The following is a 26,323-nucleotide window of genomic DNA, read 5'->3' as shown; positions in this document are numbered from 1 at the left end:
ATTTTTGGCATAAAAGAAAAATCAATAATTTTGACCCATACAATGTATTTTTGGCTATTGCTACAAATATACCCCAGCGACTTAAGACTGGTTTTGTGGTCCAGGGTCACATATTTTATTATAAGATAAGTTCTTAAGAAATGTAGCATTTTATGCTTTTACAGACTCATGCAGTATAAAATGTCAAGTATGGTTACTTAAATGGATTACAATTATTTTTAACAGCTCTGAAAAAGATTTATTCCATCTGTGTACTTTTACTCGGCATGGCAAGAAAACACTCATAAACATTTTTTCCTTTTGTTTGGTTGTTCTGTGAAGTTTTTGTGAGACAAACAGACATTTATGTAATAATCAGTAAAGGTTCCATAAACTCGCATCATTCAAGACCTCCTCTCATAGACGACTGCTCCAAAGAAACTTGGCCTGCGTTACAAGGCAGTGGCGTGATAATAAGGCTGGTTTTTGTTTTGAATAAATCCGAATTCCAATCTTTCACAGTTCACATTAGGGTCTTGGCTCAATGTCTGTCTTCTCACTTCTCCATTGCACGCAGCATTATGGGTTTGTCTTGGCTTTTGAGTTAGAGGGTGGTGGGGTTCAACTGGAGAACTGGCAGAGTCATGTTACACTGTGTAACACACAATTACATAACCCGACAGAAGCGCTGCTGCACCATTACTCATGTGCCTGGCAGATTAAGCTCTGATGAAAGTTCTTTCACAGTTCAGAGGTGAAGCCCTGGGCGATGCAGTCATGGTTGACAGATTTTTGTGCAGTTGGCTTTTTGTGTGAGAAGCAACATAGAACACAAAACAAACACCATAGTCAAACACACCATAGACTGAATTGTAGATATTAATTCAATTCGATTATAAATTTTTTTTCATTAGCCACGTAGTCTCTTGAGAGAGCATAATGTGTGCTTTGCTAATATAGGATAACTGCACATTTATCACTAGGAAGTGAAGTTACAGATGCATAAAGCTCTGTTGTGAAAATGGAAACCGTAGATAGAAGTGAGAGAACTTATCAGGACTACTCCAGATGTTTGACATTCAGTGGTTTCATTTAGTACAATTGCATACAGGCATCGTGTTGTGAAATTTCGAAACTTGAAACTGGGGAATTTTTGAAGACTAGTTTAGTTTTTGCACATTTCGCACAGAAGAGTAACTGTGCCAAATTACTATAGTAGTACAAAGTGTCCGGAGTGACTCAATGACCTTAAATGAAGTACAGAAAGTTAAGCAAACAAATCATTTTTCTCATTGAGAAATTTATTGTAATAGTTTTATGAACACTTCCCTTTTGGGTTGGTAAGAAGTAAGTCTTTTATGCCCGATAAACCTGTGTTTATTTGATCGAAATACAGTAAAAATATTGTTGAAAGAAATTTAAAATATTTTAATTGGTTCTAATATGCTGATTTGGTGTTCAAGAAAACAGTTATGGTCTTTATATTTTTGTGAAAATTGTTTTGTAGGATTATTTGATGAAGAGAACATTCTAAAATACATATTTATTTGAAATTAAAAAAATATATATAAATTTTTTTTTAAATAAGTTGCTCTTCAAGGCTGCGTTTATTTGATCAAAATCCAGAAAAAACCTAACTGTTTTTAATGTGAATATATTTTTAAATGATATTTATTCCTGTGATGCAAAGCTGAATTTTCAACATCATTACTTCTCAATATTTAGTTGTAACCTGATACTTTTTACAGGATTATTTAATAAATAAAAAAGAACAGCGTTTATTTATAATAAAAATCTTTTGTAACAATATAAAGTACTATTTAAAAGTTTGTAAAAAATAGTAAATACTGTTTTTTCTTTTATTTTTTGAAAGAAATTAATAATTTTATTCAACAAGGATGTGTTAAATTAATAAAAAGTGATAGCAAAGACTTATATTGTTAGAAAATATTTCTATTTTGAATAAATGCTGTTCTTTTTAACTTTTTATTCATCAAAGAATCCTGAAAAAAGAATCACAGGTTACAACAAAATATTAAGCAGCAATATTGATAATAGATCAGCATATTAGAATGATTTCTGAAGGATCATGTGAGACTGGAGTAATGGCTGAGGACAATTCAGCTGTGCATCACAGGAATAAATTATATTTGTTTAAATATATTAAAATATAATATTTGACAATTAAATGCAGCCTTGATGAAAATAAGAGAATTCTTAAAAAAAAAAAAAACATAAAAAATCTTACTGAACCAAAATTTTTGAAAGGGAGTGTAAATGTCTTTACTGTCACATGTGTGACCCTGGACCACAAAAGTTTAATTTTTTTTTTATCTGAAGGCTGAATAAGTAAGCTTTCCATTGATGTATGTTTGTTACGATAGGACAATATTTGGCTGAGATACAACTATTTGTTCTATTTGATTTATCTTCATGGAATGTGATCTTTACTTAATATCCTAATGATTTTTGACATAAAAGAAAAATCGATAATTTTGACCCATAAAGTGTATTTTTGGCCATCGCTACAAAGATACCCATTCTACTTAAGACTGGTTTTGTGGTCCAGGGTCACATTTGATCAATTTAATGCATCCTTGTAAACTAAAGTTAAAAAATTAATTGACCCCAAGCATTTGAACAATAGTATAGTGTGCAGCACGGATGTCAAAAACATTGCCACTTTCAAGTGCAGCTTGACCTCACTGTTTCTCAGATATTCCAGTTAATGCTAGTGTCAAGCTTTTCTTGAATGACTTCTCAAGGCCATCCCAGCTGGCTAGGCGGGCCGACACCCTGGCACAACCCCAGCGTATGAGAACATCGTCTTGTCGTTCCCATGGAGTTATAGCACAAACATCCACTCTTTCATTCAGCAGACCCTGGATACCTTCAGCACATCTGGAAGGCATCAGCACACAGGCTACAAACTGACTAATGGGACATTGTGTTTCTGGCTGTGTGCACATGTACAGTAGGCATTACCCGTTAAGCACGGACACGCATACGTCGATAAGTCACATCTCGTTGGGAAGTTTAAGCCGAGAGGATTAGAGGATTACGTACTCAGGTCTGCTGGAGATGATTAAGGATCGTCCAAGCCATCAGAGTACAATTTTTTTTTTTTTGTCTCCTTTTCATTTTTGTGTCTGGAAAAGTGAAGAAACAGAGTAGAAAGTGGATGAACTGACTGAAGCCATATTTGTTTGCATAAGTTCCGTCTTCTTTCAGAACGTCCTTTCCTTTAGTTTTAGTTCCTTCCACAAAGGTTTAGTTTTCAGCACACTGGCAGTTTTGATTGTTCCTGGTCATCTTTCACTATAGAGGACGTTCTGCATTTGTACAGTTTTATATTTCTGCGGAGGTATTTATGCAGGTAGTATCATGAAGATGTTTTATTGTTTTAGTTTTCCTTAGAAGTCCTCTTATGATGTTTTTGCACCAACATTTAGTTTTATGTGACCATTTTCCACCCTCTGAAAAATAAAAGGCCCATTTTTATTTAACTCACCCTTTTTTCACTGACGTTTTGAATGGTAGGACTCTGATTCAGAGGTTACGGGTTTTGATGTCAGAAATCCAACTTTCCAAATAAGAATGTTAAATATTTTTGTTTCACAGTGTCTCTTTTGGGTTGTACTTTATTTTTATTTTTTTGAGACTGTGCATGTGTATATATAAAAGAAGTGGTTTGTGTTATAATAGGAAGGTCTGAGTAATAGGTTTAAATTGATGTGCAAATAGGAACTAAGTGGGAAGAAAGCAGTTGATTAGGACAAAAATAAACAAAAAACGTGTACAGTATCTACAATAAAATCTCTTCTGCTTGGCATTAGAGTTGGCCGATATGCCCAAAATCTTATATCACAGTATGTTTTTTTTTATTTCACGTTAACAATATAGTTATTTTTGCTTTACATAATTCAATTTTTTAATTGATACTATAGAAACTGTATAATTCTTGTCACCAGTGTCAATATCACAACAAAATAATACTAGTCTAAATAAAAAAGCTAAAAAAAAAACTAAGTAAACATTGATTAAATAAGAATAAAAAAACTAAGTACAAGCAATAGGCAGAAAAACTACAGTAGAACAAATAAATAAGAAATGCTACATAGATTCTAAGTAGTCACATGTATATAGAAACATTGAATATTCTTTACTGTGTAAATTATGTATTTTATTAAAGCTACAAAAGTGATTTAGTCGAGCAGTAAGAGGTTTTCTCACTTTTGTTGTTTGATTAACATGAAAGACAGACAGAAGGAATATTAAACTGCTGTCAACTTCCAAGCTGTTTGCTTTCGCTTAAAGAGCAGGTCATATGGGTTTTCGAAAAATATCTTTTTTTGCAGTTTGTAACATAGCTATCCTTTAATGTAAACAGTCTGCAAAGTTGTTAATTAAAGAAAGTGTATTATACATGAAGATATTGTCTCTCGAAAGAGTCGGCCATATTTTCGAATCTTCTGCCTATGACCTATCTACGTCACTAGGTAACACATTAGCATAATTCCCGCCTGCCCTGCGAGAAACAAACACTCTGACCTGCCCACAAACTAGCTAGTGTGTTTACATCATGTTCAGAAGATGCTGTATCCTGTTTTGTTTTCATTGCTGAAAGATGATAATATGAAAAATCGGTGGTTAAAATAATTTTTTCCACAATACCACATCAACACAATTCAAACCTTTTCTTGTGTGCTCATCATTTTATCGAGGATTGTTTCTCTAATCTTGGTTTCTAATCTAAATTTATTTTGACTAACAAGCATCTCTGAACCACAACACAACCTCAAAATATCTAGTTTTTTGTGCTAATATATGATGTATACCAGTGGCGGCTACTGGTCTGTCAAATAGGGGAAGCTCATTTTCGGCCTACATCATAAAATTGTCTATTTATTTAAAAGTAAATTCTGCCCTACGTTCCTTTTCAAGAAAATGGTCTGTGACCCTGTCGTACCAACTAGCCTACTATATGAATGAATGAATGAACGATCTAAAAAAAAAAAAACTCTGTAAAAGTGAAACAAGGAATGTGGTGTATAATTGTGTGAAATGTATGATGAAAATCAAGCAATTTCGCCAAGCAAATATAAAGAAATAGGTTGCAGCAGTTTTTATTTCGACTGAACTTGAGAAATCCACGATGGGACTGAGCGCGAATAGCTTCAGTGATTCCTTATAGTACAAAATCGCTGTCAGTCAAAAGGAGATGGAATCTTTCGACAGACCCTCCAATCATCACGCAGAAGCTCAGCGTCCAGGCCAGCCCACTCCTCATTCACCCCCAGAGACGCTGAGCGTCCGTGGGCGGGACATAATCGCAGCGTTTATCCAATGACCGTCTAGTTTCAAAGCACTGAAAAAAAACGTTCAAAGCAGCCCCATTGAAGTCAATGGACGCTGAGCTTCAATGGGGAAATGCACTGTGACGCTACGGGAATGTATGAGAAGAAAATCAAGTCAGCCGACCTGCTATGTCTAACTGATTCTGAACGAACTCGTCTTTGAGATGAACGTTTTCTAACGCATTTTTAGTCAATAAAATATTAATACAATAGTACGTAATTTGACCATTAATTTTGTGACATTATAGGGGAAGCTGAGCTTCCCTTGCAGTCTTAAAGAAATCGCCACTGATGTATACCTAGTGTAAGTTTCCAGGTAAACCACAATATTACTGTCTTACTGAAATAGTCCCGATAATTTGCTGTGAACCCACTACTTCCTCAAAATGTGTTAATTAACGTAGAATGCTGTTGTTCTAATTACTTTGTTTAATAATAAAGAAAGTAACTTGTAACATATCCACCATTATTACTTTATGTGTTTACAGTTTAGCAGCTAAACTTTAGCTGTAGACACGATTTGCTTGCATAAGTGTTAAAATGTTTTTGTCATTAATTTAAGAACGGGTTGGAGCACTATATTAATGTTTTATGTAAAGGTGCATCAAGGTTGCCAGGTTTTCACAACAAAACCCACCCAAATACTACTAAAAACTAGCCCAATCGCGTTTCGAGAGGGGTCCCCACATTAAAAATCACGTTCCAGGGTGTAAAATACACACTTTCTGTCAGAGTTAGACTATATTGGTAGGGATGCACCAAAATGAAAGCTGAACAAAATTACACTCTAAGCGAAGGCCGATTACCGAACACGTTTTTTTTTTCCCAATGTATTTTGTAATTTTTTTTTTCACCATTGCATGAATTAAATAGCCAGTATTTGCTTTTTACAGTTTTGTCTTGCATTTCAAAGAAACAAAATATATTACAACACAACAATCTAAAATATTTAACACTGAACATTTTTAAACATTCTAGTAGACATTATAGCCTACCAACAAAGCACAATTTAACTTAAAATTAATAAGTTAGTAAAATAATATTCTTTGGCCATTTTTAAGACCCCCTTTTTGAATCAGGCATGTATTTTTAATGTACAAATAAATGCAGCCTAGCTGAGCAAAGGAGAATGTTATAATGTATTAATAGATGTGGTAATGATTATCATTTTGTATTACTTTATTTCATTTTACAGAACAACAGTAAAATTACAATACTAACATTTATGAATGTTGACTTATTTTGGTGGAAATCCGCAAGAAGACTTCAGTACTACTTTTTGCTGACAGATTTAGCAGCAGATTTATGAATTATTCTCATCAAGCTGTTTCAGCGCAGATTTCCCTCGTGCTTTGGACTTTGAACAAGCTTGTGCAGCGCTGTCAGAATACATACAATTTGTGCGTGTATTAGACAACATAACATTCTGTAGTTTATTCACTAATGGTTTAAGGCCATTTCACGATTTCAGTCATCGTACAGTAACCAGCAACAACCACCCTTTACTCTTCTCATCGAAAACATGCGTTGCAGTTCTAAACAGTCTCTCGCTGTCGGTGCTTGTAATAATTTTTGCGTCTTTCTAGGACAGTTTTAAATGCTTCCACACTGCCGACATGTTTGCTGCATTAGTGCACGTTTTTATTTGATTGTCTCACATTGTTCAGTATAATTTATTTGGCCTTATTCTGAGCTATTTTCGGCCGAATAATTTTATTGCAGAACATTCGGTGCATCCCTAGTTATTAACCCCAGACATCAAAAACAACCCCAGACATGGCAAAACAGATGGTAGCGCTTACTAACTTGCTCAAGTACTCCTCTCTGTGCCAATCACAACAGGCTTGGCCAATCAGAGCAAAGTAGGCTTATGGAAGGGAGGGGTTTACAGACATTACGCTCAAAGCTGAACTGTTTCAAAATCATTGACAAAAACCTCTATGTATAAATGTATATTCTGAGAAAATTACAGTGTTTTCTGACCTTAGATGCATTTAAACCTGTTGTAGGGGACTCCAACAGAATATTAGGACACTTAAAAACAAAAACAAACAAACAAAAAAAAAAAAACTTATGACCTGCTCTTTAAGACTTAAATTACTGTTTATAAAGATACTTGCAAAGATGCCATTTTGACACATACAAGTGTGTAAATTTAATCGTTCAAGGCCTATAAAGTAGCAAATATAGCAAAATGAGTTCTCTTTCACTGCTGATTGCATTTTAACAGCCTAAAATCACTTGTTTTTAAACTGCAATGGTTAAATAACGCATGCAAATGATACGTTTTCATGACCATGTAGCACAGCAAATGAGTCGAGTGTTTGACAAATTTCTACCGGTTAATTGTGTATACTGGTATATCGCCCACCCCTACTTTGCATGAATTGCTACTGACATCATGTGTAAAATAAATACCAGCTATCTTCTATTTGCAGTGTTTAAGCTGCGGTTGTGGACTCTGATCTGGTATATAGCACACCTCACCTGCTTGGGCAAACAGAAAGGCCAGTAGTTCTTAGACCACAGCATGGCAGACTGCCAGGCAGAGTGAAAGTGTTTATGTTGGTATTCCTGAGGGATTGACTATTTTATGAGCTGTTTTTCTGTACCGCAGTAGATGCTCTGCTCTGCTCTGCTCTGACTGGTGATTGTAGCAGGTGATTGCTGGACTGTTCCAGCTGTATGAGGGAGCTTATACTTAAAAGTTAATTGCCTTGAATTTCAGGAATAGAGCCAGGGTACAGCCATTGCTCATCTGTTTGTCATTGTCTGTCCCATTTGTTGTTTGTTGCAAATGGCACCTGTGTGTCTGAGTGCAGTGCAGAGCTGGTTGCAGTCTGTTTTGTCATTGGTATTCATAAGAACAGTGTTTTTCCCAAAGGGTGGGACAAGGAGTTAGAAAGCAGAGTGGGTGGAAAGAAAAAAACCTGGATTGTCTTGAAGCAAGAGTGAATCACAAGTAGACACAAATGTTTGGATTTGGAAATGCTCAGACATAACTGATGGATTACAGACGCAGACCTGTATTTCATTACAGTTAATGAGTCAGTGGTGAACCAAAACACACTACACTGATGCTATGAACCCAGTAAGCTGCACAGTGACACCTGAGAGAAAGGGAGGCAAATGCTTACAGCTGGATGTATCTCATTTGTTGTTGTAGTTGCCTTGATTGTTACCTCTACTGAAATCAAGGTCCAGACATTTTTATTTATTTATTATTATTGACTACTGATTAGGGTAAGAAGCAAAACAGGTTGAGGTTAATTTCCATCGTTCCTTTGTTTGGTTAGAAAGTCAGACATGACAACTTCAAGCAATAATGTGTGTAAGGGTTTAATTTAATTTAATTTAATTGTTTTTTTATTAATTTTTTATTTGATTTGATTAGATTTTACTTAATTTTGGTGTTTTTTTTAATTTAATTAAATATTTTAATTAGATTTTATATTTTGGTTTTGTTTTTTATTTGATTTGATTGGATGGTTTACTTTATTTCACTTTTATTTTTATTTTTATTTTTTTTTAAATAATAAAATGTTTTGTTTGATTTTACTCAATTCTGGGTTTATTTTTATTTTATTCAAATTTTATTTTGTGATATTTTTATTTGATTTGATTAGATTTTTTTTTTAAATTCTATTTTTATATTTTTATTTTGGTTTATTTAATTGTATTATTATTTTTATTTAAATTGTTTTTATTATTATTATTTTTATTTAATTTGATTAGAATTTTTGATTTTATTTTATATTCTTTATTTTGGTTTATATTTATTTATTTATTTTTTACTTTGTTTTTTTTATTTTGTTTTATTTGATTTGATTTGATTTTGATTTCTTTGCATTTAATTTAATTTATTTTATTATTTTTATTTTATTTTGTATTTTTTATTTATTTTATTAGATTTTTTTTATTTGATTTGATCTTTTTATTTCATTTTATTATTTTTTTTTATTTGTTTTTTATATGATTTTATTTTATTATTTCTATCAGGTGTTATTTATTTGATTTGACTTTATATTTTTTATTTTGATTTATTGTATTTTATTTTATTTTATTTTTAATTGAATTTTATTTCACTTGATTTAATTAAATCTTTTAAATCTATTTTAATTAGATTTTACTTGATTTTATTGATTTGATTTGATCTGATTTTGTTTCATTTTACTTGATTTGATTTAATTTGATTAGATTTTTATTTTATTTTATTTAATTTTAGGCCCTTGCTGTGGCTTTTAATTAATCTAATGCCTTAATCACATTACTGTTTGGCTCTCCATTCAGCTCATAACTAAAAAATGCTGCGTTATTAAGTAGAACTACTGCAAAATTGGCATGCAGGTGCTGCTCTCTTTTCTTCCCTTCCACCTCCATCCCCCAAGTCAACACCTCAGCTTTGTTTGTCAGCAGCTGTGCTGCTGCAAGCAGCCTAACGTGATCAATAATTTTCAACTGGGTCTGCAAACATAGGTGTTGAATGGATATCTCAGAGATCTGACTTTAAGCATTCTCTCTGTGGAGGAGATTCTAGCTTCTGATTGAGTTACTCTTATATTAACATTGCCTGCTTTGTGCTGCTTTGCCTGTGGGTTAGCTCAGGGTTTTTAATAAACCAACAGAAGCATATCAACATTACACTTGGACCCTGACGCTCTCACTGCTCTATAATTCCATCTTCTCCAGGACAAAGGTCCTGCTGGTGGCACAGCACTAGAGTGTGACATCTCAGGAACTAACCGATTAGTTCTGTTAAGTTTACGCTTGGCTTGTTTGGCTGTGTTTCGTTTCCTCATGAGGCTCGGGAGCTAAAAAATGACTCACTCACTACTCTCACTGTCAAATCAACCATTCAGTTAGCAGGAATTTAGCTTTGTATGTCTTTCACAGTGTTAATATTTAAGTCAGAGTGTTAAATGTTGCTTTTGTACAGTAAACACTGTGCTACTTGTGACACATGTTTTGTTTCACATGCAGCTCCCTCACTTTTTTTCTTCTTCTGTGGTTCTACAGTGCTGAGCATTGACCTTATGTGGTCGCGCAGTGACAACTCTTATCCATCACATCCTGACCAAGGGCAGTCTATGTCTCTTCTCTCTTACAAACAGACACATTTTACACTTCTGTCTGCATGTGTTTGGCTGTAGTGGTGGTGCTTTAAATGACAAATTTAAGAAGAAACATCATAACCTTACTTGAATAAGCCCATTTGTTTCAAAATTTTGTAAATAAGGTTGAAACCTATCAGTCATCTCATTAGCCAATGCATTTTTTCTCAGTGATCAGTGAACTTTCTTCACTAGACCGTTGATCCATCTTGAGTCTTGAGTAGTGAGTTGCCGTCAGTCAGTCTGATTGGGTCTAAATTGAGAGAAATGCTTGGATATAAGAATGGGCTGGAGAAATTGATTAGAGGAGACCTCTGGAAGAACATCTGGGGAAGTGAAATTAGCCCTGCTACAAGTGTGCAACGTGAGCTGGGTATAAACACACAGCGTTCACTGGAGAGTCATTAAGGCCTCTAGATTCTGAGGTCATGAGTTAACCGGGTAGTTTTCCCTTTCATGCTCTGTCAAAGCACGACTCACTGAACCAAGTGAGAAGCAGTGTATTCAAGTGCAAACAGAGCCATTTAAAGAGACTTTTCATCCAAAAAAATTACAATTGTATTCATTTACTCGCCTTTCTAGTCTGTTGTATTCTATTGTTACTGTAAGTTTAGCTAAAATTAAATAAGTATAAGTTTTAAGTATTTAATTTGAGTTGTTTGTCAAGTAATGAAAATGATTTTATGGTTTTAATTTTAGTTAATGATAAAAACTCTGTGCATAAGCAAGTTGAGAGCTGAGCTGGAGGGGAAGATTTTCAGAAAAATAACAAGGAAGTCACATGGTTTGAGCAACACAAGGACAAGTAAACAGTGACAGAATTGTCATTTTTGTCTAAATGATACCTTTTAAGTGCACTTTCTGCTTTCTACACAGCTGTTATTATTTAGCCATGCGCAAACATACTTTTGCAGGGCTCTAGAGTGCGACCAATTTGGTCGCATGTGCGACCTAATTTCTCAATGGTGCGACTAAAAAAAATCAAAGGTTGCACCGGTGCGACCAGCCGTTCGAGGGGAAAAAAAATGAAACTCCTTCACTCTTAAAGTCTCCCTGTTGCTCAACAACAGACACACATTAGACCCATATCGTGGTCTAAACCAATCAGAGATAAAGGACGGATCCCGCCCCCCCTCTGATTGTCCATGGTCCAGATATTCCTGTGCGTGTGTGTACGTTTGAAAATGCATGTGATGCAGTCAGGATGTCTCTACATTGGCAAGCGTTTACAATGCCTCCTCCGCAAAAACACGGACTGGATCGCGGACTCCATTCATAAAAAAACGAATTTACTATGGCGCGGAATGCCACGTAATACGTTGATTTCTGGATTGATAAATCAAAAGTTGGTCTGTCACTTAATTCAAATCGCGATATGGACTAGTGTCTATGAAAACTGAAAGGCAAAAATACCGTTTAAAACGAATCCTGCATGTTCCATTCGCCTCTATGTATTAGGCTAATGGTGGAGACGTGTATTTTTTTTTTTAACTACACGCATATAGACTACTGAAGCACGCGTGACGCTCCCGCTAATTTTTGGAATTTGCATCTCACATGAACAGATAAACTCAATCTCCAAACCTACTGTGTCACTTTTACCGTTTCATTTGAGAAAGCATCACATCATACTGTACACACAGAAACTTCACGGAAACCTGTCAAAATAAAAGTACGGTTTAACATGAAACAAAACAATATTAGTCCTGTATTACTTTTGTACAGTATAATGTTGGTGTTTATATATTCCCATTTATAAATCATATATATGTTTGCCAAAAATTAAAAAGGTTTATTTTTCATTTGATTAAAAATAAATACATGTTTATGCTTTCATTTGATTATGAGAAAAATTAAAACAAGAATTTCGAAAAATAGAAATAAAAAAAAAAAAAAACAATTTTAGAGCCCTATTGTTCAAAATGTTAAAATAGAGAGTTTTGGACTTATTTTTTCACTGAAATGTTTTTGTTATTACACAAAGTAGGGTAAAGTACTGGGGAAAAAATATGCTTCAAATAAAGAACTTTATATTGACCAGATTGTTAGTTAATCATTTACAAGTCAATATTGCCTATATGGACAGGAATTAAAAAATAAATAAAATAAAAAAGTAAAAAAAAGTGAACTTGTAAAACTGCAGTGTTAAATGTGATGCGGTTGAAAATTTGGGTGCACCTAACTTTTGTGCTGGTGCACCTAAGAAAAAAAGTTAGGCGCACCAGTGCAACCAGTGCAAAAAGTTAGTCTAGAGCCCTGTTTTGCTTTTTTTTTTTTTTAACAGCTGTCACTTATAGTTATTTCACATTCTTTCACTTTTTCCAAACATAGTAATGATCCACTGACCCAATTTGTGGCATCAAAACAAGAGTTAAAGGAGAAGTTCACTTCCAAAGTACAAATTTCCTGATAATTTACTTAACCAAGATGTTCATGTCTGTCTTTCTTTAGCTGAAAAGAAATTAAGTTTTTCGAGGAAAACATTCTAGAATTTTTCTCCATATAGTGGACTTAAATGGGGATCAATGAGTTGAAGCTTCAAAGGACTCTACATGATCCCAGCTGAGGAATAAGGGTCTTATCTAGCGTAACGATCAGTCATTTTCTAAAAAAAAAAAAAAGAATGCTTTTTAACACTAAAGGGCTTGTCTTGCACTAGCTCTGCGATGCGCATGTGCGTCTTCGGATCTCGTTGGAAAGATCCCGCCCGATTAGTTCTTCGTCTACTTTGGTTCAAAAAGGTAGGATAGATATCGTCTGACATAGTCATTTTCCTTTTTTTTTTTTTTGAGTAAAGGGCTGTTGGCTTACTTTCAGTCGATATAGATAATTATCATTATAAATGTCAAAATTTTATTTCTTTCAAGTTCAAGCTCTAATGTGAAAGTTGTAAAAAAACAGACGGTTAATTGTGGTTTTAAACTATTCTTTATGATGAGAAAATGACAAACACGTCACGTTTTTGAATTCTTTACACTTTTCCAGTCATTTTTCCTTAACAAAATAAATAAAAAATAGTATGAAAAAAATTAATAGTTCTACATGTTCTAATAAGTAATATTGTTTCAAATCAAGGGTTTGTGTCGCCTCTTATTATTAATAATAATAAAACATATCTTTGTCTCTTAGAAATACGCATTTGGTGCAGATGTAGATTTATGTTCATTATCAAAATATCTCTGTAAATTTATAGCAACCTCACTTTTTATATGGTGAAATAGGGCTGGGCCGATAAACGATATCATATCGAATCGCGATAAAATTTATGTTAATAACGATGATAAGCTATAGACATTTTTTGCTCGATATGGATTAATCTAAGAGCCAATCACACAGCAGAAATATGCGACAGCGGCCAATCAGCGTGCAGCGTGCGTGTGCACGTCAAAGTACAAAGTTCATTTTCTACAGCACTTTGCGAAGCAACCTTACACCAGGACGACAAAAAAAAGAGAGTGGAAGCAGCGACGAAAGAGAAACTAACCTAGAGTTATTATCCAAAGATGTTGAAGTTGTCGACAAAAAAAGGTAGCACGAATTCCGTTATATAAGTGGTTTGACTATCTGAAAAGTGACTCTCAGCTCAGCTGAGAGTTTGGCGCGATTGTTAAAACTGAAACCGAAAGCAAAAAACGCACGCGCATTCAAAAGCAATTTTAATCCCCCTTGTTTAGAGAGTGACTCCGCAATGCGCACAAATTAGGCTACATGACATATCTAGGCTGTTATCAGCATGTAGACTATGATAGGTTGTGTATGTCTATAGCTCTGTATCATGCTTGAAATATTCCGTCTCTATTTGCACTTTGAATAATGAGAGAGTAGCCTACTTTGATTATGGCTGAATTGTCTGCACTTAATACGATTAAAAAAGAGCTGTGTCGTAATTTTTTGATATTTATACTGTAGATTGTTTCAAAATGCAGTGGTTGCCTCTAATTTAAATAGCTCAACCTATAATAGAAAAAATAAACAATTGTGTTTATAATAATAAATAATAAAGAAATAAATAAATGTGTTACAAATTATGTTTTTACAATAATTTTATGTTCACATTTTGTACATTTACTCTCATTTACCATACTCTGTCACAACTTTTATTTATTTTTTTCATTTATTTTAGTAAGTTATTTAAATTAAGGCCAAATCTGTAATCTGCTTTTGTTAATAAACTATACTTAAAAATGTAATTTAATGAATCCTTTAATTTTTGTGGCTTTAGTCATTGTTGGGATACTATTTTAAAGCTGGCAACATCAACAGCTTATATCGAAATATATATCGTCATCGTTCAATATGGGAAAAAATTATCGAGATTACATTTTTGCCATATCGCCCAGCCCTATGGTGAAATGTAATTATTCTGACTTTTTTTTGTTTTGTTTTTAATTAACTATTATTTCTCTTTAGTAGCATACATTTAGATCCTGATAATCATAGTTAAAACCACAAATATAGCACCTCAATACCATGGTAAAAATGTAATATGGCTTTTTATGTATTTGTATGAAAAACAGTCTAAATTCATTTAGTATAGATTAATCACAAAAAATACGGTAATTATATCCTCCTTCAATACATTTAATACATGTATACATTAGTAATATAATAAGATTTGACACAAATACCCACATTTCTGCCACAATACCATGGTGCAGCTAGTGCTACTACAGTAAATCTATGGTAAATGATAGCAAATTGTAGATTAAGCTAGTGCAACACAAGCATTTGTGGTTAAAAAGTAAATACATTTTTTTAAAGAAAATGACCAATCGTTTTACTAGATAAGACCGTTATTCCTTGGCTGGGATCGTGTAGAGCAGGGATCACCAAATCTGGACCTCGAGATCCATTTTCCTGCAGAGTTTAGCTCTTACCCTAATCAAACACACCTGAGCATGCTAATCAAGGTCTTCAGGATCATTAGAGAATAAAAGGTAGGTGAGTGTGATCAGGGTTGGAGCTAAACTCTGCAGTGCATTGGACCTCCAGGGTAATGCTGCCTTCATGTGATATGGGAAAGATGATGCTTTCCACTTGTGAAGTGGAAATTACCAGTGTGTCGTGTTCAGGTGCTTTTGTTGTCGTAGTGAAGAGAAACATGGCGGACTCGGAATTTGTCCTCACATGCTATTTGGATAAAAGTTTTAAAACGGTTATAAACTCCCTAATACATCTGCTACAGGAAGAAAAGGATGCATCAAAACGCAAATGATAAATGATAGGCTGTATATCTTATTGATCATGAATAGTATCGTTTTTTTTTTAAAGACAATACTAACTAATGGTTCTGTTTTAGCTAGCCTATATAAGTTTTTATATAAGCCTAGATAAGTATATATATGTTATATAGCCTATATAAGTTTTTTTAACTTTCAACATTATGCAATGTTTACCATTCAGTATAGTTTTGTTGCTGTCCGCCATGTTGAAAGGTCAAAGTTTATCCCATCTCGGCAACTCGGGTATCATAAAAAATTTCGAGCTTTCCAGTGGAAATTACAACGTGAGTGGGTGTTCATGTGCAATTTCGATGTCGGATTTTGGTATTTACCATAATTACGATAGCACATGAAGGCAGCATAAGATTTGGGGAACCTTACCCTGGTGTAGAGCACTTTGAAGCTGCATTGAAACTGTAATTTGGACCTTCAACCCATTGGGTCCCATTGAAGTCCACTATAAGGAGAAAAATCCTGGAATGTTTTCCTCAAAAACCTTAATTCCTTTGCGACTTAAGACAGAAAGACACAGACATCTTGGATGACATAGGGGTGAGAAAACCATCAGGAAACCTTAATTCTGGAAATGAACTAATCTTACTGACTACAATGCATATCCTGAGGCAGGTGACAGTATCCCTTCCCCGACGTATTCCTCACGTGTGTTCACCTGTGTCCCTGATCCTCAGCTGATTAGCCCTGGGACTCCACACTAATGTCAGTCACCCAGCCCCCCACATGCAACATGATGCCATCCTCTCAGGCAGGACTTAACAACGGCTGCATCTTTCAGTCTGTCATTGATGGAGTGTGCACTTGCTCACCTGGGCTATAGCCGGTTGGAGAAAATGGATGGTGTTGGCTGGAAATTTAGCTGCACTTTAGGAGCTGAGAGCATATGACAAATGAAGCAACCTTAAGAATAGTGTAAGTGGTAATTGGTGCCACTGAATGATCTATCCGAAACGTTGTATCTATAAATTAAAAACAAAGAAAGAGCAATCAAACATGCGCAAGGTAAGAGATGCACAGTATTGTGTTTGTGGTGTGAAGTAAATTTACTGTGTTGCATATACTGTAAAATGTGTTTTTTTCCTGTAATGGCTAAACTGAACTTTCAGCAGCCATTACTTCAGTTTGAAGCGTCACATGATTCTTCAGAAATTATTCTAATTTAATGCTCCAAGAAACATTTCTTAATATCATCAATGGCTAAAACAGTTGCTGCTTAGTATTTTTGTGGAAACTAATGCATTTATTAAACTAATGCAAAGGGACAGCATATATGTGACCCTGGACCACAAAACCAGTCATAAGGGTAATTTTTTAAAATTGTTTGTTAAGATAGGACAACTATTTGAAAATTTTGAATCTGAGGGTGCAGAAAATATAAATATTTAGAAAATCGTCTTTAAAGTTGTCCAAATGAAGTTCTTGGCAATGCATATTACAAATCAAAAATTAAGTTTTGATATATTTACGGTAAAAGATTCACAAAATATCTTTATGCAACATGATCTTTACTTAATATCCTAATGATTTTTGGCATAAAAAAGATAATTTTGACCCACACAGTGTATTGTTGGCTATTGCTACAAATATACCTGTGCTGACTTGTGATTGTGAAACTTGTTTACAGCCCTTTGTTTTCTTTCCGGGTCATTGTTTTCTTGTGTCTCCAGTGGACACTTGTAGGATTGCATTTGGTTTGTTGTTTCACTGTTTGTCTGTGCTCTAGTGACAACACTGACGTTTGTTTGCTTTGAGGCTTTTTACTTTTGAGGCCTCGTGGTGTGGTTTTATGAGCGCTGCGCGTTTGATACAAACAGGCCTTCCAGATGTTTCTGGAATTTCGTGACACCACAGAGAGGATGTGACCAGTGCTGAGTTCCTGCCAGATTTCCATGGCAACGTCTGTTTCCCATCCTGACGGAGAACACAGGGAGTATGAATGAATCTGCAGGCGTCTTTAAAGAAATTAATTTGGCTCGCAGTTTGGGTCTATATTTCTTACCTCTTAAATTCGAATGTTCTGTTTTCCTGTCATCATAATTTTTGTGTGGATGACAGCTTCGCATTGTTTTCTTTTTGTGGCTTGTTAATGTGCTGATTGCAAAATACAGGCTAATAGAATAACTGCTGCAGGTTTCTTAGCTAGGGATAAGAATTTGTAAACACCTCATTATTTTTTTTTGACAGGTATGTTTTTTCTAATTGATTGTTCTGCTGCGCAAAGGCAAAACATGTTGCATTTTCTTTTATTATTATGTGTTGCCTTTGAAAATGAAACACGCTTACTCTATTTCCCTTTTTCTAAGTAGAATGTTATGTAGCGCTTTGCATTTGTGACCCTGGACCACAAAACCAGTCTTAAGTAGCAACCGAAATAAGTGAAAAGGCAGAATAAATTCTACCAAACAATGACGTGACGCAAACAAATAAAGGCACGCTAATGTAGCAAACATGTTGGCAGTGTGGAAGGATTTAAAATTGTCTGAGAAAGACAGCACCGACACTCAGAGACAGTTTAGTACCGCATTGCATGTATTCGATGAGAAGAGGAAAGGGTGGTTTTTGCTGGTTACTGTATGATGACTGAAATCACAAAATGGCCTTAAACCATTAGTAAATAAACTACAGAACATTGTTTTCTAATACAAGCACAAAATGTGTGTATTCTGACAGCACGGCACAAGCTTGTTAGTCAGGGTTCAAAGTCCAAAGCGCAAAGAAAATCTGCGCTGAAACAGCGTAATGAGAATCATTCATAAATCTGCTCCTGTCAACAAAATTAAGTACTGATGTCTTCTTGCCCCGTGACGTGGTAAGGGGATCTTATTATAATATTACTGCTAGGGGTGGGAATCTTCAGGCACTTCACGATCCGATCCGATTCCGATTCTGGGAGTCACGATCCGATTCCAAAACGATTCTTGATCTACATTTTTTCCCCAATTAATTCTTCTGCTGTGCAAATACAACTTTACAATTTTAAAAACATGTAAAATTGCAGTTTATATGCTTTTTGTTTATAGTTGAAATCTCTGTAAAAGTAGGTGTGTCAATCTTCACTGGTTTCAAGATTCAATTTAATTTAATTACTGTTTTCATTATTAACTAAATATCATGATGCTCACATTCTTAGTTTTCAATAGTACTGCACATAGCTACATTTTCATATGTTTTATATCAAATTTATTTTGTGCCAATTTTACTTTATTTTTTTAAACTATACAAGCAAGGTACTTTTTAAAACAATTACTTATTTAAAATAAGTGTTCTTTAGGTATCTAAAAGTTTACAGACAATAGTTTTTCTTTTTTCCTCAGCATTACTGCTGTTTTATTATTACTGATGAGATCATAGACAGGCAGCTTTAACAAACTAATGCACAGCAGTGGCGAACGGTGACTTTTTTTTTTTTTTTTTTTTTTTTTTAACCAGGCATGCTTAGTGCTAAAACCACCAGTAATACCAAAAATAATTACATCTTTAGATTATTTAGAAACTAATAAAATCAAAGACGAAATCATATTTTAATATTTCCTCTTTTCCCTGTTTATTATTATTTGAGAAAATTATAGACATTTAGGCTATTTTTTCAGTGGACTTTCACATTTTGAATTGTTGAGAAATTATGATAATATACAGTTAGGATGCTTTTTGTTTTTGTTTTTCATTTGATTTAGTCGAGTAAGTTGTGCATCAAACACAATATGATTTTCGGCAGTCAGGATCTGGCAGCAACAGCGCGTTTTTCCGCTTGGGCGAGCGCTTCGCGGACAGCTTACCCCGCGAATAAAGTCATGCGCATGACAGAAAAACAGAGAATGCGCATCAATTCTGAGGAGTCGAGGAAGATGCGGAGAATCTGCTTGCCCGGAAGATTCTATCTCAAATAAGGGATCAACTTATAAGCATGTTTATATTATTTAACACGTGAACGCATTCTCTCTGACAGCCTGGGTATGCGGAGCATTAGCAGCTTATATGGACGGAACGCCACTGATGCACAGATCTATTTCGATATATCAGATGTTCTGAAAACATAACTGACTGTATGTACAGTTTCGTTTAAAACTATTTGAAAACGCAAGTGCATTTAACCGCATCTGCAATCGAGCTTTAGGACGAACAAACACAAAGCGCACGCGAAAGTCTGTCAGTGCATCTAATAGTACTGCATTCCAGACGGCAGAAATGAAAGCATAACTTAAGTAAAACACGGCGGGTGGAAGCAATCAATGTCAAGCAGTGCGCACGAGTCTCACAGTGCAAATGCTGTGCAATGAAGCCGGCAGCGTCTCTAGCGCGCACATATGCGGAAAAAAAACAAGCTCAGAATCGATTCTGAAATATTAGGAATCGATTCAGAATCGTTGAAGAGAGAATCGCGATGCATCGGAGAATCGATTTTTTTCTCCCACCCCTAATTACTGCCCCTTAATCTGCACATTTCCACCCATGGCGCCATCTTTGTTTTTGCAGGCTACAATTGTGTACCGATTCTAACGCCATAACAGACATAACTGACTTTTTTTTTTGTTACTTGTGTGTTTTTAACATTAACTTACAAGTGTGTATTTGACAGTTCAAGCGCATTAAGACATGAAAGAGAACTTAGTTTAGTACATGCCATTTGACAGCCGTTTAGAAAACTCTATATCAGAAGTTTAAACTAATATGGTTTAAAACATGATTTTAACATAGAATCTCAAGTATGAGCTGTAAAGGCATAGCCCTATTCCGGAAAAAAGGGGCGGTGAGCAGCAGCTCATTTGCATTTAAAGAGCATTGCACAAAAACAGCATGTTTCTGCTTCGACTCAAAATGGGCATTTTCAAAATTATATAATAAAAGATCTGTGGGGAGCTGAAACTTCACAGACACATTCTGTTTGCGATAAGTAGAATATGTCCCCCTGCTCAAGTCTTGGCAGCAAGTCTTCATTTTCAGATTGATTATTTGCTGTGTGATGCAGTGCCACAGTGTGGATGGAGCTGTTGCAAACACTTTTTAAATCAACTTTATTGCTATTGAGTTGACGCTGTGAAGTGTTATAACTATATACAACTGTACGTAAGTGTCTGTTCCAAGGTTCAGTAGTCTCTTATGTGGCATTGGCTAATACAGTTTTGTGTTTGTTTGTCATTGAATAAAGGGAAAAATTCTTAATCTGTGTGTGTGTTTCAGCAGGAGCTGCCGGCGCCGCCTCCCCTGTTGTTCAGGAAGCTGAGCAACCCCGACCTGTCTCCTGCCGCAGGAAAGACCAAACTGCAGCGGCAGCTCAGTCAGGATGACACTAGAGCCAGACGCAGCAGTATGGCTGGCATCCTCACCGGTGAGACACCTCAAAACTGCCTTTTGTGTAAAAGTTTGTGCACAACTTTATCACGTTATGCAACATGATTTTAGAATAATTGATTGTTCTCTTCAATGGATGCAGTTTTTTTTTTATATCACAAATTTTCATTTAATAAGTGATTGACAAAGACTGCAGATTTCCTTCATGTTATATAAAAGCTGTCAGAAAATCTGTGGCTTGGCTTTGATTTGTTTTTGACCACAGAGGACAGATACATACACAAACAAGTAATGACTGTCCTAAATCTGTTTCCTCGGTGTGCCGCAGGAAAGCAGCTTCTGCCTCTGTCCAGCAGCATGCACGGTGGGGTGAGTCAGCTGGCCTGGCAGCAGCACGCAGGAGAGCCCAATAACTTGGTCCGCATGAGGAGTCAATCCTTTGGCCAGTCTGCCCCTTCTCTCACTGCAGGACTGGTGAGTGGATGTGCACCACGCATGCGCACAAACCCTTTCTATCTGTGTCCATCCAACACAAGCAGAGGCAAACATGAAGTCCAAAATTACACAAAGTGCAAGTGAAAATCTGACAAATTCAAGTAAAAGTGTTGCGGAATTGCAACATACTTGGTGTAAATCGATTTGTATGGATTATAGACTGACCATTTTTGTTACTTGAAATAAATGTTAACTGAATTTGCCAAGGAAACATTTCTCATTTTGATTTAGTATATCTTATACTAAAATAGCTAAAACTAAGTAAAAGCTGTATAGCTACACTACCAGTCAAAAGTATTTGAACAGTAAGATTTTTAATGTTTTTTAATGAAGTCTCTTCTACTCACCAAGCCTGCATTTATTTGATCCAAAGCACAGCAAAAACAGTAAAATCTTTGAAATATTTTTAATATTAAAAATAACTGCTTTCTAATTGAATATATTTTAAAATGTAATTTATTCCTGTGATCAAAACTATATTTTTAGCATCATTACTTGAGTCTTTAGTGTCACATGATCCTTTAGAAATCATTCTAATATGCTAATTTGCTGTTCAAGAAACATCTATTATTATTATTATTATTATTATTATTATTATTATTATTATCAAAATTGTTGAGTAAATTTTTTTTCAGGGTTCTTTGATGAATAGAAAGATCCCAAGATCAGCGTTCATCTGAAATAAACAGCTTTTGTAATATTACACACTATACCATTCAAAAGCCATTCATATAATTTTTTTGTATAAAAAGAAACTATAGAAATGGATGCTTATATGTGACCCTGGACCACAAAACCAGTCATAAGGTTTAATTTTACAAAACTGAGATATATACATCATATGAAAGCTCAATAAATAAGCTTTCTATTGATGTATGGTTTATTACGATAGGACAATATTTGGCCGAGATACATCTATTGGAAAATCTGGAATCTAAGGGTGCAAAAAAATCAAAATACTGAGAAAATCACCTTTAAAGTTGTCCAAATTAAGTTCTTAACAATGCATATTACTAATCAAAAATGACATTTTGATATATTTATAGTAGGAATTTTACAAAATATCTTCATGGAACATGATCTTTACTTTATTTCCTAATGATTTTTGGCATAAAAGAAAAATCAATAATTTTGACCCATACAATGTATTTTTGGCTATTGCTACAAATATACCCCAGCGACTTAAGACTGGTTTTGTTGTCCAGGGTCACATATTTGGCAAGGATGCTTTAAATTGATCAAAGGTGATTTGTGATTTATGATGTTACAAAAGATTTTATTTGAGATGCTGTTCTTCTGAAATTTCTATTCATCGAATAAGCCTGAAAAAATTCTGCTCAGCTGTTTTCAACATAATAATAATAATAATAATAATAATAATGTTTTTTTTTAGCAGCAAATCATAATATTAGAATGATTTCTGACAGAACATTTGACTGGAATAATGATGCTCTAACTCAGATTTAAAATCACAGGAATAAATTACATTTTAAAATATTGAAATAGAAAGCAGTTATTTTAAATAGTAAAAATATTTCAAAATTTTTGCTGTACTTTGGATCAAATAAATGCAGTTTTGATGATCAGAAGAGACTTCTTTAAAAACATTACAATTCCTACTGTTCAAAAACTTTTGACTGGTAGTGTATATTTAAAAACAGCAAAAATTCTGAAACTTTAAATGAAAATGGTAATGAAAACTAAGTCAAACTATTATTAAAAACGAAAGGTTGTAGGTTAAAATCTAAGGAGTGAATTTAAAATAACTGCCACTGATGCATGATTAGGATACATTAGCTCACAGATGCAAATTCACTGCTTATCAAGTATGTCTGAGTCATTGCACATTATGGCGGAAATTCTGAATTGATCCTTTTTACTTTCATAACAAACCTACATAGGAGTGGCTGATCTGTGTTTGTTTATGAAGGTTAAGAAGCGAAGAAAGTATATGTGTCAATTACAGCAATATAACCTTAATCTGATGAGGTCTTGTACCTGATATATGTAGGCTACAGAAGAGTTTACAATCATTTGGTTGTGCAGTCTAATATGCCTAATGCCATAGCGACATCTGCTGTCCAAGCAGAGTACTACACTATTGAAAGTGAGGAAAAATAGTAAAAGGGAAGCCCAAATGATTAAGTTTTGATTCTTATGTAATAATATATAATTATTATGTAATTACAAAATATTAATAGTAAGTGTGTGTGTGTGTGTGTGTGTGTGTGTGTGTGTGTACCTGGTATTCATCTCGTTGTGGGGACCAAATGTCCCCACAAGGATAGGAATACCAGTAGATTTTGACCTTGTGGGGACATTTCTCAGGTCCCCATGAGGAAACAGGCTTATAAATCATGCACAATGAGTTTTTTTGAGGAAGTAAAAGTGTGCACAATCTCCTGTGAGGGCTAGGTTTAGGTGTAGGGTAGGTGTAGGGCGATAGAAAGTACAGTTTGTACAGTATAAAAACCATTACGCCTATGGAATGTCTCATAAAACATGTAAACCCAACATGTGTGTGTGTGTGTGTGTGTGTGTGTGTAATCTTTCCCAGTTTTAACTTTTTGGATCTTTTGTGGCATACTGGAAATTAACTATAAATGCTAATCAGGTTTGAGACTTGTTCTGTTGTGTAAACGGTAGCAAACAGTAGTAAAGCATTTGTGATTCCCAGATCCTTAAAGTCCCCCTGAAATCAAAATGAAAGTTTTTTGGCTTTTAGTATGAATATATTAGCCTTAAGATTATCTATAAGCTAGTGTGCTTCAAAGCAATGACAAAATTCGCTTTTACAAGAAATGGGCATTCAAAACTTACAGTCTCGTCACTTCCGCCAATATGAATCAAGGATTTTGATGACATCACCGCGCACTTCAGTTTCTGATCAAACGTTCTGTCCAATCAAATGCGCTCTAGAGTCCGTAGTGTCCCGCCCCCTACACAGAGACGCGGACTCGCGGAGGAGATCATATGCGCTCATATGCGCGGTCGGACTCGGCATGTATTAAACTACACAGCCTCAGCATGATTATTATCACTATTTCGTTTTAGCAAGAGTTTCATATTGAATCTGTGGGGTAATTTATTAGTCTGTGGCTGTCACAAGCTTACAAACGCGGCTTTACCGAGCTCAACGGCTCTGGCCCGAGCAGATATTAATGGAACGCTATTTGCTGTTCAAAATAAGTGGGCGGGGCTTAGCGATATGTTTTTGTTTCAGTTAAAAGAACGTCACCACATAGAAGAACGCTGCGTGTTTCAAGGCACTTCAGTGGACCTTTAAGTTCACTACTGTCTAATAAATTGCAAGCCACAGTGTGTTTTCCACAGTGTGGATTTGCTTTACACTGCTTATGTTTGCATGTTAACATCAAGGAAGTCTTGCACATAATTCAGAGAGTTCTCTGATGCTTTACCATGAGGTGGCAGCATTGCCCACATCCTTTACACACCGAGGCACTGACTGCCCACTGATGTAGAACTAAACAGTGCAAATCTTGAATGGATAAAGTGCTACACATGGGCTTTGTGATTATCTCAGCCCTTATGTTTATGGATGGATAATGTACTCAGCACTGCAGTGTTTCACAGTGTCCTAATAAAGTAGTAATTAATATGCCAGTGCTTCAGCAGACCCTATTTAAAAGGCCTTGTCTGTTGAAAGAGAAGGCATGAACACACTAATTGCTGCTTATTAGGTGTTATATGGCAGAAAACCGTAGCATGCTGATATTAAGATGTGATAGTCCACAGTTATTTTTTAAGTTGCTACTTGAAAGGCTACTGCTTTTATACTGTGTGCCAGGTAATATAAAGTTTGTTTTTGCCATTAAATTGTAATTTAAAGGCCTGTTGATTTGAATCGAATTCATCACTGTTTTATATGACACATAGCCTTTGGATGATAAATTTCTATGCGCATCAAGTAAGCTGCATCGTAAATATGATATCCATCATGCTGCAACAGTATATCAAGTTTTTAAAAGGAAATTATTCATTTTAATACAGTATGTGTGCAATCTGTTTGACAAATCATTTTTCAAATAGATTGCAATACTACATAAAGCAGCTTGCAGAAAAATTGCTAGTGGAAATATAACCCGCTTAGCTGCTTCTTTTTCTATATTTACATAAATAATCATATTTTTCTGTCTAGATACACATACTGGTTATTACTGTGTGTTATATACCAGGGGCAGAGATTAACATTTCCATTAAGGGGCAATATTTTCACATTCGTAAGGGGAAATGTTTGTAATCACCATATTATGTATTCTTTAATGTCAAATACTTAAATTTACCCAATTACTTTAATATTTTCAACTGTTGTCAATAACAATAGACTGTTTAAAATTGTATCTGAATTGTAAATGTAAAAAACAGAAGGTTATAGGGCCGAAACATTATGACAACAATTATTATTGTAGATTATTGCTCTTTATATTATAAAAATGATGATTAACATCAATATAGAAAACAAGTTATGCAAAAACTCCTGTTATAATCACTGAAGCTACGACATTTATTGTAATTTCTAATTGATTTAGATTGTATCTGCACTGTGTTTTTTATGATGAGGGAAGTTCGGAGTTGGCCTGTTTTAGCTCGGTGAGGGCGGGTCTAAGGTAAGGTGCTCATGTCAATCAACTACATTAATTTTACACATTAATGTTCAAACAACATGTAAAAGTGAGTTTTGCATCCGATGACCCCTTTAACATAAACTTTTGTGTATTTGACAGTTTAAGCGCAATAAGACATGAAAGAGACCTTTTTTAATTTGGCTTCACAGATCCTTAAGTTCACTACTGTCTAATAAATTGCAAGTAACAGTGTGTTTTCCACAGTGTGG

The 26,323-nt window shown here is 34.8% G+C and overlaps 1 protein-coding gene across 1 annotated transcript in view; it reads left to right on the top strand.

Moving 5' to 3' along the window:
* mast2 (microtubule associated serine/threonine kinase 2) overlaps positions 1 to 26,323 on the top strand; it is a 177,144-nt gene that overhangs the window by 19,085 nt on the left and 131,736 nt on the right. Inside the window, exons 2-3 of the mRNA XM_073852553.1 lie at positions 20,863 to 21,010; positions 21,302 to 21,447. Coding sequence (XP_073708654.1) covers positions 20,863 to 21,010; positions 21,302 to 21,447 — 294 coding nt within the window. The remainder of the gene's footprint in view (positions 1 to 20,862; positions 21,011 to 21,301; positions 21,448 to 26,323) is intronic.

This window comes from Garra rufa, chromosome 12 (genome assembly GCF_049309525.1).
Source record: "Garra rufa chromosome 12, GarRuf1.0, whole genome shotgun sequence".
In the NCBI taxonomy this organism is placed as follows: Eukaryota; Metazoa; Chordata; class Actinopteri; order Cypriniformes; family Cyprinidae; genus Garra; species Garra rufa.
This window is presented reverse-complemented; position numbering and strand designations above follow the sequence as displayed.